The following is a 19,862-nucleotide window of genomic DNA, read 5'->3' as shown; positions in this document are numbered from 1 at the left end:
TCTATCCGCGGCCCGAACAAATTCTCGTTTATACCCTCGCGTAATTGAGAGAAATGCGCTTTATTTGAATTCAAATCATCTGAATAGTGCTCGCAACGGAGATACATTTTTCTTTTAATGTTCTCGTAAATTCCTCCGCACGTGTACGTGTGCAGCCTCCGAGTGGAAATTTTTCGTGTTTACACGTGAACCACGTGTCGCATTTGGTCTATCCTTGAATTCGAATATCAATTGCATCAAAATACGATTTCAAGTATCGTGGAGCATCGACGAGCGAGGGCGCGTTCGATTACGCGGAGATTCGAATTTCTCCCCTGCCAGGTCGCGATCGGCCCTCCCCCCTCCCTCCCGCCCTCTCACCCCTCACGATCGCAAACAACGACGGAGGCTGTATTATTGAGGCGTCGAGTTTCGATGTTGCAGTTGTCGATTGGCACTGTTGGCAGGCCAGGTACGAGACCCGCGTATCTGCATCAACGAGACGATGGCCTCTCATCTCTCGTCCGCGCGGTATCGACTCGTCAATGCGCGCGGAAGCTGCGCCCTGGCGCGTCCGTGTGCGCGCGCGCTGGCGAGGATTTTTCCCGCCATTTTTACCCAGCCGCCGCGTCGCGCCGGCCCGGCCGTCTCGCCGCGTTCCTGCCCTACCCTGCCCTGCGCGTCACCTGCGCCCTTCGCCCTCTCCTCGACCGTTTCCGCGCGCCTCGCCGCGCCGCGCCGTCCCGCTATTGTATCCGTCCCGCGTCCCTCGCCCTCATCGCCGTGCAACGCCGCGTCGCTCGCGCTGTATCGTCCTTCTCCGAGGAGGAACACCCGGCTCCAGATCCTCTACTGTTGCTCCTGATTCGCCTCCGCCAGCTCGTCGCACTTGTCCTCTATATCATCCTGAAATCATCGTTATATTGATATTACGATTAATAAAATAATTATGTCATATTTGAATGTCCCGTCGGATATGCAATGTATGAGCTTGATCATTGCAGAACAATCTTTAGTGCATCCTCAATATCATCATTTATTTCAATATCAATTGTATCGAGAAGTATTCCGTTTATAAATATATTAATCACGCAATGCTCATTAAAAGTTTGCGTAAAGAATTCTTTTGTGCCTACACAGCAAGATATTCTCTTTATTTCTTTTCCTGTAGAGTATAGGAATATTAATTCCTTTTATTCCTTTTCTTTCTTTGTCATAAATAGTAACGTTTCTCAAAAGAATGATTTACGAGATGTAAAGTTTCCCGCTCGCAAATAAATATAAAAGTCACGCTTGAATAAAAAACTACATGTAGAGAAAAAAATTATTTACATGCTCGCATGGTCGCTAAAGGGTAGAAATTGCTATTTTCAGAACGAGACCGAGTGATTATCTTACATATATTACTGCTAATCTAATCACCAGCGCTATACTTTTTGTATCATGCATATATGCATATTAATTAAATAATTAATATGTATATCTATTAATTTATATATATATATATATATATATAAATTAATATATACATATTAATTAATCACTGTACACATACATATATCTGTAATTAATTATCAAACAAAATATATAAATCACAAATTCTTTTACAAATTCCATACACGATAATCATATTCACGTGTTTAAATATGCACATTTAAATATACACCACAATAATGTATAAATCATGACACCGTATATTAAAATGTGGAAATTAATATAATTTGCTAAACAGTTTGAGAAACCTAAATTAGTTTTTTAAGCGTACGCACCCATGCTTAAAAAACTAATCTAGGTTCCTAACAGTCCGCGTAATAAAAATAAATTAGAACGCACCTTGCAGGATTTTAACATTCTCTTAATATTTCTCGAGAAAAATAACTGTCGAGAAAAATAACAAGAAAAAAAAGGAGAAAATACCTCGTCGAGTTCCAAACACTTGCCCCACTCGATCAGCGTGATTTTGTGATCGTCATTGGCGTCGCAGGAGTCGAGGAAGGGCGCGATGCAGTGTTCGAGGGCCATCAAGGGCGCCTTGATCGGGAAGAGCTCGTGCCTGGACACCGCTCGATCGTGCGGGTGGCCGTCGAGGTCGCACCACTTCCAGATGACTGCGTTCGTCCAACGCAACGTGTGATTGGTCTCAGCTTCGCGTTGCATCTTCAGATAATGCGACGGCAGCTCCTGACGGTCCGCCAAATCGCGCATGATGTTGAACAGCCAGTCGCGCATTCGCCTGGGAAAATCGGCCATGTCCTCCTCCTTGCACATCTGCGCGCATTAAAGAATTTAGCGTTTATGCAAATGTATCGCGTGAGCGAAAAGCGCTCTTTGAAAACATAATTGCTTTCGATATTTCATTACTGATATACTCAATTTTTTTAATGCCATTTTTTTAAATGCCATTTTCAGCCAGGAATCGTTGAGGTAGATACGTCAGTTAACAAGCGAAGAAACATTGCTCGATCACGGTTTATATTGCGTAAAAATAATGCATGGTTTTGTTACACGAGGTGCGTTCCGTCACACCTGTGACGTCACCCCTAACAGGAATGATACTTACAGGCATCTGTCGACACTCGCCGTAGTACTCGATGTGGACATGTTGATAGTCGGGCCCCCTGCACCTGGCGTCACCGGTGTCGCAGAAGCAACGCGCCTGGTAGACCTCGCAGTCGCTGCCGAAGGTCTCATTGTAGTTGGTGCAGACCTTGCGACGCGGATCGACCTCCTGGTTGCAGAGCTCCACGCAAACGCACTCGGCCGTGCCCTCCTCCGTGCTCTGAGATCGAAGAAAAACAAATTTTCACTTTCCTTTCTATCCCTGTCTCTATCTTAAAAAGAGAACGAAATTCTTCGAATTTCAAAACGTATTTAAGACCCACACTATCTTTTACTTCCACATTTGACACTCGGTTGCATTAAATATTAGAAGTCGACAAAGCACAAAAAGTCTAGAGTATGAATAAACAAAGAATTAAAATTAATGAATCTTGACAGAGAAGACGGGATTTAATTCTAGACGAATACCAGGAAGCTTCTTATTTTATGTGCGTTAAATTTACGCGGAATATCGTCGTTGATTGCTTTATGTATCTAATATATTTGGTTATTGGTATATATACATGTAGCGATATAGGGCAATTATATCGTTGATAAAAGAGAGCTTTCTCGTCGACGACGGACCTTGCAGATACGACCAGCGCCGCAATGTTTGTCTATGCACGGGTCCTGGAGCTGCAAACGCTGCCGCTTCGATCCAGCCTCGTTTCTGCCATTTTCAAGAGTGACCTCAGCCTCCTCCGCCGTCGCCGCCTCCTCGGCTATTTCGTCAGCCTCCAGCATGTTCATGATCTCATCTTGCACGGGTGCCTCTGTCGTGGTCGTGCGACGCCGAGATTTCCGTCTGCGCTGAGAATCGATTGAGGTAAATTTCGATTAATATACGCTCTTTCTTTCTCCCATCTTCGTATCTTATAAATAATGTTTCAAGCGATAGAAACGTATATAGAGTGTAGAGTACTGTAGAAAGTTTTCCATACTTTTCGCGTTTATCATTTCTTTTCCGAAGAACATTGAGAATTTTTAATGCACGATATTTAAATTATTCAAATCTATATATTTTTCCTATAATAGCGTTATATTTAATTTTGTGTATTTCGAATGTTAGTATAACATTTACACAATTAACACAGAGAAATTCGTGAGAAAAAAAATTAGAAAACTAGAGAATTAAATTTAAATATTATACTTTAAACTTTTTTCGTTTGACCACGATAATTTTGATGAAATTAGAAAAATTATGTATGTGACGATGTGTATCAATTAAAAGACAATAATACCTGGGCGGAAACGTCCACTATCAGGACCGCCAGAAGCAGCGCGACCAACAGCACCTGCAGCTTCGTCGACATTGCGATTTCTGCCGACAAATCGATGCGATGCGATGAGTATATGCGAGACGCCTCTCTCTTAAAATAATCGATCTAGAGTAGAATGGTCTCAGTTTTAACGAAGTTTGATAGCATCTGGAGCAGTGGTATCGTTATTTCAGACACGTTCCCGTTACTGGCAATTTACGAGCCTCGTAAACTATGACCCATTCATTGGAGGATACGTCATATCTTCGCGAGTCGCTCTAGAGAAGTTTGGCTTGTGTAATTGATCAAATTATAGCTACCACGATTTACAGGAAGAAGGATTTAACGTAAACTTCTATTTTCGCGCGTCCTCCACTTCTCTTTCTAGTAAGTAAGACTCCTGGAAACTTGGATTATCAATCGCCTTATTTGTCGATCCGATTCCATCCTTCGAGAAGGCATTTATCAGAAAAACTTCTAAAAGCCCCCCGAATTCCGTATGCAGCGCCGCGAGAGCAGTCGCGCGTAGAAAAGTTGAGATTTTTCTCGGAATAGATCCAAGTCTCTCTCTCTCTCTCTCTCTCTCTCTCTCTCTCTCTCTCTCTCTTGGTGCGCCGAAAAGGGGTTAATATCCCCGAGCTAAATCGGGTGCGAGCGGGCCTGAACGTGTAAATAAATCAGCCATCATTTCTCGCTCGTAAAATATGCTTTATCGCCGCGGCGTTCTTCAGTTGATGTCGGCGTGAAAGACGAATGACATTTCCGCGTGCGATCACACTCGTATACCGTCTCAAAAAATCGACTACGTAGTGCACACGCGCGCACGCACGCACGCACGCATCACGCACGCACCGACGAACGCGGGTCAATGCGAGAGATAAATCTCGCGGGGCCTTAATAGGAGCAACGAAGCGATAACCCAGATACTTGAAAATCAAGTCGCTACGGATACATTCGGACGAGTCGCGAACGCGTTTTTAATACGACTTCGTTACGACGCAGCGACGCCCGTCGCCGCCGTCTTTTCTTCAGCACGCGACGTCTCGTCCTCTTCGCTCTCGTTGCCTTTCGCGGATGATACAATTGGTTTACGCGTCGCCGCGACTTCATTGCTGCGCTTTAATAACGACGAAGGACGCGCGCATGTATAACGTAGCGTCAGCGATCGGTTGCCGGCTTCGTCAGCGATGAAATTTGAACGCGATGAGAAGTTTGTATAAGAGGCTCGCCTTATGCATGGATTAGATATGGATCGTATAATTTCCATAAATCTAATGCGCGCAAATTTCGAACAAATAATTATTTAAATATTGTTTGAAATACATACAAACACGTTGCGTGGTTGATAATTGTGAGATGCTCTTAAAACTAACAATAAGTCAGTAGATTAAGATATACAAACTTTTGTAAGATAGATATGATCGAGATTTAGAATGTTTTTTTTTATTGAACTCTTGACCGTATCAATCTTTTATTTTGATATACCTATCACAATCAGTCTACCGTTTAAAAAAGAGCGAGAATAAACTCGGATAACATGAAACTCGCGGTCTATATACATGTCGTCAGAACATAAATATCCTGATATCGTATGTGTATAGGCGTTTGGTTAATAAAACACGAGTGTTTCCTGTCGTATGTTAAACACATTACTCGGCTTACCCTGGAGTGTTCCGTCCGATTGCATTTACGATTCGAGATGTCTGTAGTTCGTTATAAGTCGGCGTTTCGAACGGCTCACGAATTCGGAGGGTAACGCTATTTTTTGCTCCTCGCCAATGTAGGAGGATCATATGATACAAAATAATCGGAGTCAGACACAAAATCGAATGTAATTTGTGTATATTTGCAGCGCATTGTGCAAACCTATATATATTTTCATTGTGGTACGTCCCATTTGCATCAATTTTGTAAATAAATTTTATCGAGTATTAGTACAGAGTAAACAAAAATACGTTTGTCATGTAATTATATACATGTCATGTAATTGACACGTATAGTATATTAATATAATTAAAATACTTAAAATAAAAAAATGTGAACAATAAAAAGATCGATCAAATATAAGGGCAGATAAAAATAATAGTACATAATAGTCCACTTCGCATTTTTCATTTACCAATTTAATTTCTTGATTCTCATAGTTTTTCTTCGTTATCAAACCATTGAATAAGTCGTGTCAGCCGTAGCGTACAAGATACATTCGGAGAAGTTAATCTTATCGAGTATTCGTGGCTCCGCAAAAATTGCGTAACACTTCGTTTCGAACCGCGTAGAGCCGGACCGAACGGGAGGAGAGTAAGGGTCTCCATATGCGTGACGGGTTAAGGTCTCGCGTCTTCTCCATATGGGGAACGCGCCGGTCGCAAAATCCGTCCGACGCTCATCTCGGCGGTCGAAGCGCGTCCGCGATGCGTCGCGCGGTTCTCCGGAAACGCCGGGTTCTCCAACGCGGCCGCGCGCGTAGGAATCGCACGCGCACGGGCACGTGGCCTCTTTTTCTTTTATCGCGCGGTCCGCCGCACGTGGGCGAAACACGCCTCTGCAAGTGGACGAAAGGAACGAAAATATAATTCCGGATAAACAGTAAAATCGTGCTGCCACTGTCGTTTGTTAACTTCGCACGCGGCAACGAAGTTCGCGTATCGCGCGGGTCAAAACCGTGGGTATCTGTAATATCAATACGTGCGCGCGCGGAGCAGATCTTTTATAATTACGTTTAAAATTTACACTAGTAAGTATCCAACAATATACAAAAAAGTTAGTAATACAATATATTTCAAAGCGCGATGAAATGAAAAGCAAACACGCGCGAGTAATTGCAGAATGATAATGAATTTTAACAATTAAAATAGACAATTATTAAAATGCTTTTGGTTTTATTTTTTTCCGAAAAGAGTAAATGTACATATTATACGAATAAAGTAAAATACTCGTATTTCCGTTAATCAAAGCGAAAAGCTTTGCAAAATACGGATAAATATCCGTATTTGGTACAGAATTAATGTTACCGATACAAAGTACAATAAGGTAGATGGAGACGTGTTTATGAAAATTTCATTTTCATTTTGTTCTCTATTTGAGTCTATTTAGGTCAGTTATTATGTTCATAAAAAGTCTAATCCCACATTAGAATTGGGAACGTCAATAACGCTTCTTCCCTAACCGTCTTATGTGCGAGCTCCGCCAACGCGGAATTAAAAGTTAATTAGTTTGCCGATGAGATACTCCAGCTGAATGCGTTGATTCGATTCATCTCGTTCAATCTGCTCCTCCGCCAGGCGGAAGTTTATGCGCGACGTGATATTATTACGAATAATAAAATGTATGGAACGCGTATGTATAGTGCGCTTAATGGAAAATTGCTTGTAAATCCGTTTCCGTAAAATAATTCTGGAGGTACAGGACCGCGGTATTGTTGCGAGAATTGCGTTGCGCGTAATATGACGATAATAGCTCGATCAAAAGAGATAGAAACGAGACTTTTTCAATAATACTATTTTCATCATTACTCTTGTTTTCTATATAAAGTACGATATGTGTGCGTGCGTTTTCCTTTGGAGGAATAAGTACTGAAATATAAAAGATATTCGCATAACGTCTTATCGATCTTAGTCTTGAACTCCCGGGGAGTTGCGGCATGGGAAGAGGTCGAATAAATGGTCTTGCTGGAAATAACAAGTGGGGAGCATCACTTCTATTTTAAGCCGTCAATAGAAAATTGCGAATTTTGCACTTTTAATTTACGCTCGCTGTCGATCAATTGATTTATTTTTCATTCATAACTTTGTGTGACACTTAAATCGACACGCGATGTAATGTAACTTTAAACGTAACGCGATATTTTTAATCAACGGATCGTAAGACACTATGATAACACATCTTTCTCTTAATTCGCGCAACGATTATATATGGTCGCCTCAATGAACAAAGGATGTTGGATTTCCGTTCTAGAAAGGACGATGATTTCCGAGAAATACGTGACAAGAGATAAGTATTGCGAGTACGCCCACTGATATAAAACGTTCATCGTATGCACTTCTGGGCAAGTGACTCACGTTAACCGCTGTATGTGAAAATTAATACGGTTAAGATATACTTTTATTGCGGTAATTTTATTTGGAGTACATCATTTTTATCTTTCTCAACTTATGTTACTCAAGCTACGGCGATACTTTCAATCTGACGATAAAAATTAACGTGCAAACTTCGAGAGATAAAAACTAATTCTGCTGTGCGAAGCTGAAGAAATTTCGTTAAAATGAGAGAACCATTCATGAATAGCTCGATGTAAAGACCTTTTTATACATGTTTAAATTCTGACTACACCAAGTGGCAGTCTATTTACATACTTTCATGTGCGTCTATATGCGCGATTATATATACCTACTTTTCGTAATTCAAGTAACTGCTTATTCTACAATATGATATCGTTCTTCATTTGTAAACACTTAAAAATAATTTTTTTACTAAATAAAAAAATTAATTTAATATTTTTAATAAATTCTGTTTAATTTTTTTTTATAAATGTTCAGGAATAATCTCGGCATCGTTAGCAGTAACAATATATTAGATTATTAGAAGATACTAGTATATGCTTGTAAAAAAATCATCATTTATCAATTTAGATTATTTTAAATATATGGAATTAATGTACATTTCCAAACATGTTTTAATAAGACACGCAAGCAGTTGAGGCTCATCGTTTAAACGTAGAAACATTTTTAAAATGATAATTTGGTAAGGCGATGCAAAATGGAAGTCACAAGACGACCGTACACGTACCTCGCGTTGACTTTCTTCGCAAACCGCTTCTCGTCGCTCGCTCGGGTCTCTTCCTCAGCAAGAAAGATTGAGAAAAGAATAGCCCTCCAAATCGATCGCTGGACCGGTACCGACTGCGTCCGCGAGGCACATCGCGGTCGCGGTGCGATGTTGCGCCGCGCCGAGCGGAACGCGGCGGCCGGAGAGGAGAGATGATCTCATCTCTCGCCGCTCGCATTTTTCTCTCTTCCTACACACCCCCGATCTTTCCGTCATACGCGTGTGCGTATGCCCGTCACATTCTTACGCAATGCAATGCGACCGATGTCGAGACCAATCGCCTCGGCGAGAGATCTCGAATGTTCTCATTCGTCTCGATGAATTTCAACGTTGGCACCCTCGAAGGGTTGCTCTGGAACTTCGGAAACATTCTAACAAAGGATGATGTTAGTCCGACGGGCGAATAACCAAATTGTTAAAACATTCCTGCATAATTTGTTCTAATTATGCCTAAATTCGTCCCCTAAAAATAGTGGTGTTTTAATTGAAATTATAAATTCCTAAGTAAAACGTAAAAAATTTAATAATTATAGAAAAACACTTTTTTAAATCGTAGTTTCGATCGATTGAAAAAATAATAAAATAAAATAAAAACGAAAAGTTTGCATTGTATCTATTTTTGTCAAAATTCGCTCACATTCGAAATATTCCCGTATGAAAAATTAGAAATTCAGCGTGCAGATAATATTGACATTATTCTCGTAATTCACTTTATTCTCAATCCGCCATCGAATGCTGACGAATCCGCAGTGTTCAGCAAAACCGATTACAGAGGAAACGTGACTCTACGTGCGCGAGGCCAGCTAATAAAGTTCCGTACGTAACCAGGTGAGCGTGTTGCGATAAATAAAGTGATGCTATAATAGGGGTTGGTAGTATAAGGTAAGTATATATATTATACTAAATGCAAAAAGTTACAATACATTTGATGTTCGTTATTTTTTTCCACTTTTTTTTCTCCTTTAACATTATCCTCCCCTCCGTCTTTTATCGCAGTAACGTTTGTCAATTGGTTATACACACAAACTGGCCTAGCAGACCGAAATAATAAAGTATGCTACAAAAATTCATAACTTATCAACCGCCATCCTTTTAATCATTATTACATAGTTATTTGTGTTTTCTCCATATCCTCTCTCTTTCTCGTCTCCCTCTCTCTCTCTCTCTCTCTTTCCTTCGTTTGTTATTAATATTTATATCTTCATTATTATTAATATTAATAGTTACTTAAAAACGAAAACATTCACACTAAAAATTTGCAGAGCTCTCTTTCAAAGTTATAGTAAAGCGATGATCTCGCGTAACTGCGGCTTTGAACACGTTGTACTTGAACACACGGATATGCACATGGATAAGGACGTAGTGAAGTCAAACGACGCGCGCGGTGAGCGTACAGTGTGTAGAATATTTTTATATTTAGGTGGCACGCAAAAATCGGAAGTCATAATCTGCGATTTCAAATATTAAACGACTATGTCGCTCAGCTTAAAATATTTTTTCTCTCTCTCTCTCTCTCTTTCGCTCTCTCTATGTCTGCATGACACTATGCTGACTGATAAAGAAGGTATCGGATGCGTAATCGGTCTCGAGTTGGGATAAAAATGATGGAGATCTACCGTTTAATGTACAAGAGGATCTAGAATGACAATTCTCTCTTAGCCATACAAATATCCGTTTAAATATGCTCTACATATGTATACAAAGTTGAAGCTGCTGGCGCTTCAATGTCTCTCTTTCTAGTGTCACATTTATATCTCGCACATACCGTGAAAAGGGAAACATTTTTACCACTGCAGTATATTAATTTAAAATCTCGTTTAAAGCGACGAATATATTTGCTAAACGAAGTGCAAGTCACTTTTTGCAAAAATTTTGTCTTAACTGAGCATGAGCTGTACCTAATATCACCATGCTATATTCAAGTTTAGCTCTTTCTTTAACACTTTAACTGCCGTATTACAGATACTTGTATTTCCTTGGGAATTATGGCACTTATGATAATATGAATAGCTTATTTTTAATTCGTATTTGCCGTTCATAACGTGACTGAAGCGAGAGGTAAGATTCTTAATTGTATCCGGATGCCATGGTTTCCAAGAAATAGCAGATGAAATTTCAGTCCAAGTGTTAAGCGACTTCGCAACGAATAACGCGATCACATTTGGTATGTGTTTTACGTGATGTTAAAGAGAACGTTCATGTAAACGATATAAATACATTTATTAACCATTTTTTGAAAGTATATAAAAAAGATATTCTTAAAGATAATAGCTCAAGTAGATTGAAATTTTCGCATTTGAATAAAATCCGATTGAATGTCCAAATGAGAGTGACATGAAAGTGACTGTGTCTTAATTTCGCGAGCCTCTCTTTCATAATCATACACGCAATATTTTGCCGCAAGGAAGAGAGAAGTGATAAAGTTGAGTGCTCCATCCTGTATATTTCTAGTTCAAATTTAATGATCAGTTTTTCTTTTTTTTCATCCTTTTTTTTAACAATATTATAAAGTATGCCAATCGTACGTGATAACTATTGACAAAAATTCCGGAAAACGTTTTCGCGCGTTATTATACTAACTTATAAAGAGAAAGGACCTGAAATGTATAGAGTCTTTATTACTTCCTACGTAGCGTTTCTATTTTAATACCTATAACGGAAATATGGATAGGCTTAAGATTGTAAGATGTTACATACCCGACGCGTGTTTGAGCCGCTCGCCGGTTTTACTCGTCCTTTTACATTTTTGTATTTTTTCTTACTACATTCCGGAAAAAGCAAATCGCAGCCACGCGAAACCTATCCCTTTATCCGCGTCTGCGTCAGAGCGGCCGCGTTATCGTCGCCGCCGTTGTCATTATCAGTCACTGTCAGTCTGTCATCGTTACCGTTATGTCGTCGCCGTCCCGAGTCACGTTAAATGAGACACCAACATAGCGCATATCATATTACATGACAAATATTAATTATTACTGAATGAAAAAAAATTTCGATAGCTCTCTTGTTGGTCGATCTTCACAAAATTTTTGTAAGTTTCATTCTCTTTGCAGTTCTTTTTTTTTCTCATTACCCACTTATTGTAGCTCTTCGATGTTCAGATTAGCAGGCCTTTTTTCAAAATCCTCTAATGATTTGAATACGTTTTGCCCTTCTTCATCGATGTGTTATTCTCTGTAATTCAAGTTTTTCATTTCGTAGCTGATTCTCATACTTCTGTCGGGTTTTGTAAATTCGACTCGGGAGATCTTCGTTACAAAAGCGTCTCAAGTAAATTCCAGTTTTTTCAACAATTTTTGTAATTTATTTGCGTTGCCAATGCCGTTTGCTTTGCTGATTCATTGTGTACAAATCACTTTATACTTTATTACTACAATCATTACTAATGATTAATATTCGTCATGTATAGTATTAAACGCGCGATGTTTCATTAGAGTGCATGCTTTAAAAAAATGTTAAACGAGGCGGGAGGCCCCCCGAAGAGGGGGGCGCAGTCACCGTGTCCCAGACGCGGGCATTGCGACGAGTTTTTCTTTTTTTTTTATTACTTTTTTTTCTTTTCGATTACAAACTACTGCGGATGTGGAGTCGCGCTCGTGCGTGATCTGCGTTAACAATCTCCGATGATCTTGATCACGTCGATGAGAAATACAAACTAACACAAACTTTCTTTCTTTCTCTTTCTCTCTCTCATGCTCTCTCGTTTTCACTCACACACACACACACACACACACACTCTCTCTCTTTCTCTGTTTCTTTCTTTTTCTCACTACTTTATCGTCAAGTACAAATTTTTAATGTTCTTTCTTTTCTCAAAAATGTAAAAGCAAATTAAAAATTTGTTCGACGTTATACTTTTTGCGACTGTGCCGCGTGAATTTCAGAGACCGTTTCGCTTTCAAAATTCGGTTAGCTTCGTAAAGGAATGAGGCTGATAGGCCAGGAGAGACGCATCGCCCAATCTCTAATAATCGCAGGACCCAACTCGCGCATTGCTTGTGAGCGTTGTCACTGACTAGAACTCTCGTTTCGCTTCATGCCCTAAGCAGTCCGCGGTATATTAATTATATTTCTTCAAGAAATGCGAACAGATAATATTGTCCAGAGAGAAATTGGTGCGTCGTGTTTCGAAAAGGATGTTGCTCCTGCAATGGCTTGCATAGCGCGAAAATGTTCTGCGTTGTCGCTACGTCGGGACGCATTTCCGCACTCTGTGCCAATTATGGTTCACATTTAATGCTCAGCGTAGTGGTGAGCTCTGCGATTACCAGAAGACATTATTGACCCTCGTAAAAACGCTGCCACGCAACTGATAATTTATAGCGATCGGGCGATACAACACGTCAGACCATGCGCGTGCGCGATCCTTACTAACTTCACCTAAACGAAAGTAATAAAGTTGTGTATGTGAGGGAGGGGGAAAGGGGGAGGAGGTAGATGCTAGAATAGAAAGAGTCCACAAGAGATGACAGAGCAGCGTAGAAAGGTGTTAGGAGAATGTAATTGTTTCTAAAAGAAAAAGGATAGAGGAAGGAAGGTGAGACCAGGAATAAGGTAGGCACGAACAAAAAGTTCCGAAACTGCAACGAGACGAGGCCAGGATTTGTATGCTTGTATGCGGATGGAGCGAGGGGGAAAAACGGCGAGACCAGTTGCTGCAGTCTAAAAGCATTGTCCTGTTCTACGATCGATACCGGTCAATCGATGATCGGCAATATAAATAAAGGAGAAGATCGTAGAAGAAAAGAAAACTGTCGCCTTTCCTCTTCGTTTTTTTTCTTCTTCTGTCGCGTGCAACCGGGACACAGTCTTGGGATCCTGTAGTTCGTTTCGTCGTAGGGATTCGTTCTGTGCGATTGCTACCTACGCTGGCTTCTTGGAGGCGGGCAACGGGACGTTTTCGTCAGCGGTTGATGAGTCGACTCGAAAGCGTACAAGAGATTTACGCATGTCACAGCGACGTTCCGTCGTCCCTTCTTTCGCTTCGATTTCGCTTGATCGCCCCTCGCTTGGTTACGTGGGTGTGCATGCACCGGAATTCGCTCCGCTGCCTTTTCGTCCTGCGATCTGGCGAGCCGGAGGAAACGCGCGGAGTGACGAATGTTGCGCACTACTCTGAAACCGCCTTAGTACAAAGAGTTCCGACACAATTTCCCCGATTTCAGATCACGTTCCGCTGCCTTTTTTTTCCATTTGCACTAAAATTTGCCACACTCCGACAACGTTCTCCTGTAAGCTCTTCTCGGACCTGTCGCACGGCTGCACACGTGTACGTGTATGTATACATGTGTCTATGACTGCGTTGTGAGTACTTTCGCGTCGCAAAGTCCTACGGGGATTGCCCGATTGTCGATGTACGAAGGACGAATTCGAACCAATGATCCTCGCTTGCCTGACCGATGATTTGTAGATACACTACACCACTGGAGCTCAAAGTCTCGCGCGAGAAGTGCGATATCCTCGTTCGGTCCTCGCTCGAGATTTCGATTGGCACGCCATTCATGTTCGAGCTCATGTTTCGTACGACTTTCTTTTTGAGCTACGTCAGCTAATGTCGGTTGTTGCTGCTGCTTGACGAACGCGTTGTTGCGAGCGACGTTTTAAGCATTTATGAGACTGGCGTCAGTGATGAGGTCGTGCGACATACGAAATAGTCCTGGATTCCGCTTCTCGAAATGAAGATGGCGAATGCGTGATACCGGTGACTTTATTCAATAGACGAAATTAGAAGGGGATCTTGCGACTGTTGCGTAATGTGGCCGGTATTAGCGACGGTTTTGGTAGCCGGGATTGCTCGGATTGCCTGGCTGTCGCATGCCACCCCTACCGCCGTCGCCGCCCCGTGAAAAACCTCCACGGCCACCTCGTGCGCCATGCTGTCCACCTCTCATCACGCCTCCGGGTCCACCTGATATCAAGTCAATAACGAATCAGTAAATAAAACAACAATTCTAATCAATAATTTGGAGAATATAGTCCGGAAATTACCTGGTCCACGTTGCTGCTGCTGTTGCTGCTGTTGGCCGCCCATGGAGCGCATACCGCCGTCGCCGGAGTTCAATCTGCCGCCACTACCGTCTAACATGGGCCTGGGTCGCACCTTCTTTTCCTCTACATTTAACTTTTGTCCACTCTCGTCAGGATAATAGATAGGCTGAAGTAACGATCGTAATGAGAGCAACAAGTACCATCTTTATTAAACGAGCCGATATATAGGTATAGAAGATGAACTTACCAGAGAATTTAACACCTTAGTCACAACCTGTTGATCCTCGAACGTGATAAATCCATAATTAGGTACTCGAGCGGTGTTGTTGCCACCTTGCGGACCTTTGCATCTGTCGTTCGATTTACTGTGTACACGTAACTCAGCGACTCTACCGTAACGCTCGAATACTTGGCGCAAATCATTCTCGGAGGCATTGTGTGGTAAGTTGCCCAGGAAAAGTTGATGAGCGTCGCTGTATTGTCCCGGTCTTGTGCCACGACGTTCTCCATCTAAGATATATTATCATATGTAGCAATATAAAGCACCTATTTTTAAAAAATAAAAAATGAGAGATATATAAAATAAGATATATAAAAATAAGATATATGTAACAATATGTAAAACAATATGTAAAACCCTCTGTAAAACAATGCCCTATTAAAAAATAAAAAATTAAAATAAATTAGAAATTAACACAAAAATAATCAAGACTGATAGGATTGTGCGTTTGAAAAAAATGTATCCCCATTATTTTAAATATGAAAGTTTATACTCTGCATTAATTGGCTTCTAAATTCATTCGTTCATCTTATTTTTATTTATCTCGTCCCCTCTGTATTAGTCCCCTTAGTTCCCAGTACATTTTACCTCTTTGCACTAATCCCCCTCTTGGAACGCGCTGCTGCTGAGGATGCTGTTGTTGTTGCGGCGGCTGATTTCCGCCCACTCGATGCGCCTGTTGCTGAACTGCAGATACATTATTGGACACAGACATAGACGTCGGTCCGTTGTTTGCAGGATGCAATGGCGATCTGTCGTCCAAACGTAGATTCGTCATTGGTGGCTGCAAAGAGAAAGAAAATTTATTCGTCCTCTTCTTCATTGCAAATTCATGACAAATCATCATGACTGCGCAAAAAAGGGACTCACCGGAGACATGGATAACTTTGGAGCTTGTGGGCTGGTAGCACCCGTAGTGACACCAGTGGGGAAAGATTTTACCAAGGTAGCGTACGTCTTGGGTCCACTGCTGTTCACAGCCGCGCTAGACACCTGATGTTCAGGTTCGGTCTCCTGCGCGGATGCAGTAAATGCCTCTGTCTCGGGCTGCTCGTTCCTCTCCTCCGCCTGAGCCTGCGGCTCGCTCTCGCTCTGCTGCTGCGGCTGCTCGCCATTGCTCAGCTCTGCCTCCTGCACGAATTGAGACTGAGCGGTTTGCTCAGCTATATATGGATGTTGCTGCGCCGGAGGCGGTGGCGGCGGTTGTTGCTGCTGCTGTGGCGCCTGCTGATTGATCACCTCCTCGTGCACCGTTCCGTTCAACACTTGTTGTATAACCGGATGAACCTAACCGATAAAAACAAACGAACAAAAAATAGAGAATTACAAATAGAATCATATTATTAAACAAAATCATGAAATCGGGCGAATTTAATTCTTTACAAATTTAAATCGAAGCTGAACAGAAAAAAAAACTGTTGTACATTACATATAAAATATTAAGCAACTCTCAAACAACACTTAATTTTTCGACTGCAATGATAATTCGTCATGTTTGTAATACTAACATGGGGTTGCGGTGGCGCAGCGTAATACATCGGCTGCTGTTGCTGCAGCGGAGGTTGCTGAGTCGGAATGAGAGGTGGTTGAGCTTGCTGTTCAGCGGATTGAGTAGGAGCCGACAGTTGCTGCGCTTGAGTCTGATGTTCATCTTCCTCGGGTTCAGATCGGCCGATTTCCTCCACCTCTCTCTCGCCACTCTCACCGCTATCTCCGGCACTCACGTCAGCCTCATCCTCATCCGGAAATATCAAGTCTTGATAGCGGAAGATATCATTGTGCACGTAGTAAGTTTTAGGTGCTTGCACAGCCAATACAAAGGTCTGAGTGAACCGACGCATCGGTTGACCAGCGTTAGACAGTTCACCGGATACCTACGCAATAATCGGAGATAAATACACGTAATTATATATTCGGTAATAATTCTTGCGTAAAGTCCAAGTAATTTACCTGGACAACAACTCCATTTTCAAGAGTAAGCTGAGAATCGACTTGGCTTATTTTGGCATGGCAATCACGAAAGTTCAGTTGTTGGATCTTCTGATGTATTTGTTTTTGACCGATTGCCGGGGTACACTCTCGATTAGAGTCCAATCCGCCGTGCACGAAGGAAGAATGCTGATTGTAGAACCTAATCGTAATATTTGTAATAATTGTTACGTGTTTAAAATATTCTTCGACGGGAGAGGAGGGGGGGAGAGGGGGAATAACGCGTGGATTCGTGTAAAAGCGATCGACAGCGTAGTTGGTAGATCGCGGATTCGATCGTGACCTTCATTCTACATTATATAAAATTAAGTTTATAAGAGGATGAAATACAAACTCGCCAACGTACATGACTAGCGCGACGCGTTTTACATAGTCAAAACAAAAAACTCCAAATATTATGAAGGAAAACATTTAAGGAGACCTATGTGTAACAGTGACTTTGGCGAGACATCAACGACTGTTTATTATTATCGTTAAATTGTCATTATTCCTCGAAATAAAATTTGAGCTTGTTGCAGCAGATAGGAAAGTTATAAGTGTAGATTAAATTGAAAAAAAGATATAGAGAGCTTAGATAACATCACACCTGTGGAGATGGGCAGGCGCCTGATTCAGCAACGTATAATACTGTCGGACGAACTCGCGACCGACACTTTGTGGAGAAGGAGATGCCTCCATGACCATTTTCTTATTTTTTAATCTTCTAGAATATTCTTTCGCTGGGAACAGTAAACTAAACGTTCAAATGTAAAATCTTAAAATTATTAAGGCAGATATCTGAAACAAAGAGAAATACATTTGTTAGAGAGAGAGCATCATGATATAATCAATAAATTATAAAATAAAAAGAAAATTATTGAATCTGCGAGTAGGGCATTAAACAATTTGTAATACAATATTTATAAATATATCATAGTTTTTCTTGCGCATCAATGTAACTCGATAGAATAATTCAGAACGTGTATAATATTAATTATAATATTAACATTATTAATTTATAAAATCGAGCAAATAATAATCAACTACTCAAATAAAATCCCTCTCAGAATATAAAGTTGTTCTTATCATTACAATTAAATACAAATATTTTTCGTTATGCATATGAATTTTCAGAAATAAAAAATTCATAAAATTTTTTCAACAAAAATTTATTTATCACGTATGTGTACATAATTTTTCGACATAAAAATGAATATTGTGTGTGTCAATACGAAAGAACTCAAGCGCCAAGTTTCATCGTCTTGGAACATTTCCGTCGCAGACATTTTGAGAGTATATTAAACGCACGCACACGCACACATTCATTATGTATGTGTATATGTATTATAATTCACGGTGTACAATATAAATGCGTTGTAACTCATTGACATTTTATAATTCCGCGTCTGGTCGGATTTCAAATTGACTGGCCGATTAATTCGGTGCCTGTACTACTGTGCTAAGAATTACTTCCGCGCGGCGGCGAAAAATTGCGGGATTTTCCACGCGGCGACCGCAGAGTCTTCGAGCTGTTCGAACTCGAGGCATGCACACACGCGGTCGCGTTTTACCCCCCGGCAGGTAGAGGTGGGTATCCATGGGGACACATGCCCCTGGGGCTCCCGAATCCGTTTCCCTCCCGACGGCAGCCTCGGCGTGGGATTAATCGCGAAGGCTCCCGAAATCCCCGTCCCGTTACGCGGCGCGCAAATAGGTAATCGGAGCGATACGGCGTGCGGCGAACACAAAGGGATTGGCGACGCGCGTAGCTCGGCGAAGCGCATGGCAAAATTTTCGCATGCCACCACCTCTCCTCTCTTCCCCCTTCACCACCAAGAGGTCCTCTTTCTTTGTCTCTCTCCTCTCTCTCTTCCTCCACGTTCCCGACCGCGCTCTGGACTCGGCTGTATTCCGCACAAGCACGTGTCTCGTCAAACCTCGAAACGGAGGGATCCGTTTCTTCGCGCGTCCCCATCCGCGGAGCAGGGCGAAACAAAAAAGGGACGAGAGGATCGCGAGGCGCGAGAGAGAGCACGCCGAGACGAGAGCGCGGATGCGATGGGAGAGGGAGATAAAGAGAGAGAGAGAGAGAAAGAGAGAGCGCGCGGTCGCGCCCGGTCGCTCGCGCAAGCATGGCGATGTTTCCCCGATGCCCTGGCACGGGAACACGCCAACGCGAACGAGACGCGGCGTCGAGAGGCCCGTCGGACGGGCGGCGAGGTCGGGATCCCCCCCACCCCCCTCCTCCTCCTCCTCCTCCCTCCCGTCACGGCAGCTAGCCCGCGGGGACGCGATTCCACCGTGCGAAGGCGTGCGTTCTCGCCTCGTGCTACGGAGCTCGAGGGAGCGATCTCGACGAACGGGCGATACCTCCGCGGACCGACAACGACGACGGCGGCGGCGGTGGCAACAGCAGGGCGCGGGGGTGGGCCTTACCTGATTTCAGGCGCTCTCGCGTGCGGGCACGGGGACGCAGCTCCTTGGGGGGGCACCTCGGCACGGACCGGCAGCGGCTGCTTTATCGCGCGGGAAGCCGACGGTGTGTCGCGAACGGTTTCCGCGAGGATTGGTTTGATGCCCTCGAGCGATCGTGCGAACGCCACAGACACAGGAGCCCGCGGTTTCGTGTGGTATTTAATTATAAAAACAGTTCGCGGTGTTTCGTATGTATATATTTCGTCGGGCTGTACGCGGCTTACTTGTACTGTGTGTGTAAGTGGTATCGGCGGCACTGTGTGTCAGCAAATGCGCGCAGAGCAGCGCCAGGAGGAACTGGCGGACACACGGAGGCGTCGTTCAGATACAGACGGGGCGCATCAATCCGGCAGTACCGGAAGCAACCCGAGCGCCGGTGTTGGAAAGCGGAAAGCGCGAAACGCCGATGCCGATTGGCCCAAAGTGATGTTATTCCGCTCGCTCGGCCCGAGCACTTGCCGAGTTGCCGCGCACGCGTCACCTCCTCCTGCCTC

General features: G+C 42.6%; 2 protein-coding genes across 3 annotated transcripts; both read right to left on the bottom strand.

Annotated features, from left to right (window-relative positions):
* Nucleotides 1-802: 802 nt before the first annotated feature.
* On the bottom strand, nt 803-8,730 carry LOC105450525 (SPARC). The gene is made up of 6 exons (XM_011690416.1): nt 8,622-8,730; nt 3,819-3,898; nt 3,163-3,387; nt 2,540-2,758; nt 1,897-2,247; nt 803-885 (listed from the first exon to the last, which is right to left on the bottom strand). The coding sequence occupies exons 2-6, from the start codon at nt 3,888-3,890 to the stop codon at nt 829-831; spliced, it is 924 nt and encodes a 307-aa protein (XP_011688718.1). The 5' UTR covers nt 3,891-3,898; nt 8,622-8,730; the 3' UTR covers nt 803-828.
* A 4,535-nt stretch (nt 8,731-13,265) lies between these two features.
* Nucleotides 13,266-19,722, bottom strand: LOC105450524 (ras GTPase-activating protein-binding protein 2). 2 transcript variants are annotated; one of them, XM_011690414.1, is made up of 9 exons: nt 19,330-19,722; nt 17,501-17,691; nt 16,876-17,056; nt 16,434-16,799; nt 15,796-16,212; nt 15,514-15,709; nt 14,893-15,155; nt 14,646-14,811; nt 13,266-14,565 (listed from the first exon to the last, which is right to left on the bottom strand). In XM_011690414.1, exons 2-9 carry the CDS (start codon nt 17,596-17,598, stop codon nt 14,423-14,425), a joined length of 1,830 nt encoding a protein of 609 aa, XP_011688716.1. In that variant the 5' UTR covers nt 17,599-17,691; nt 19,330-19,722; the 3' UTR covers nt 13,266-14,422. The 2 variants fall into 2 exon arrangements, with proteins under 2 accessions (XP_011688716.1, XP_011688717.1); XM_011690415.1 differs by having other exon boundaries at nt 19,593-19,722.
* Nucleotides 19,723-19,862: the final 140 nt, after the last annotated feature.

The sequence above is a fragment of the Wasmannia auropunctata genome, unplaced genomic scaffold, assembly GCF_000956235.1.
Source record: "Wasmannia auropunctata unplaced genomic scaffold, wasmannia.A_1.0 LD336060.1, whole genome shotgun sequence".
Taxonomy (NCBI): domain Eukaryota; kingdom Metazoa; phylum Arthropoda; class Insecta; order Hymenoptera; family Formicidae; genus Wasmannia; species Wasmannia auropunctata.
This window is presented reverse-complemented; position numbering and strand designations above follow the sequence as displayed.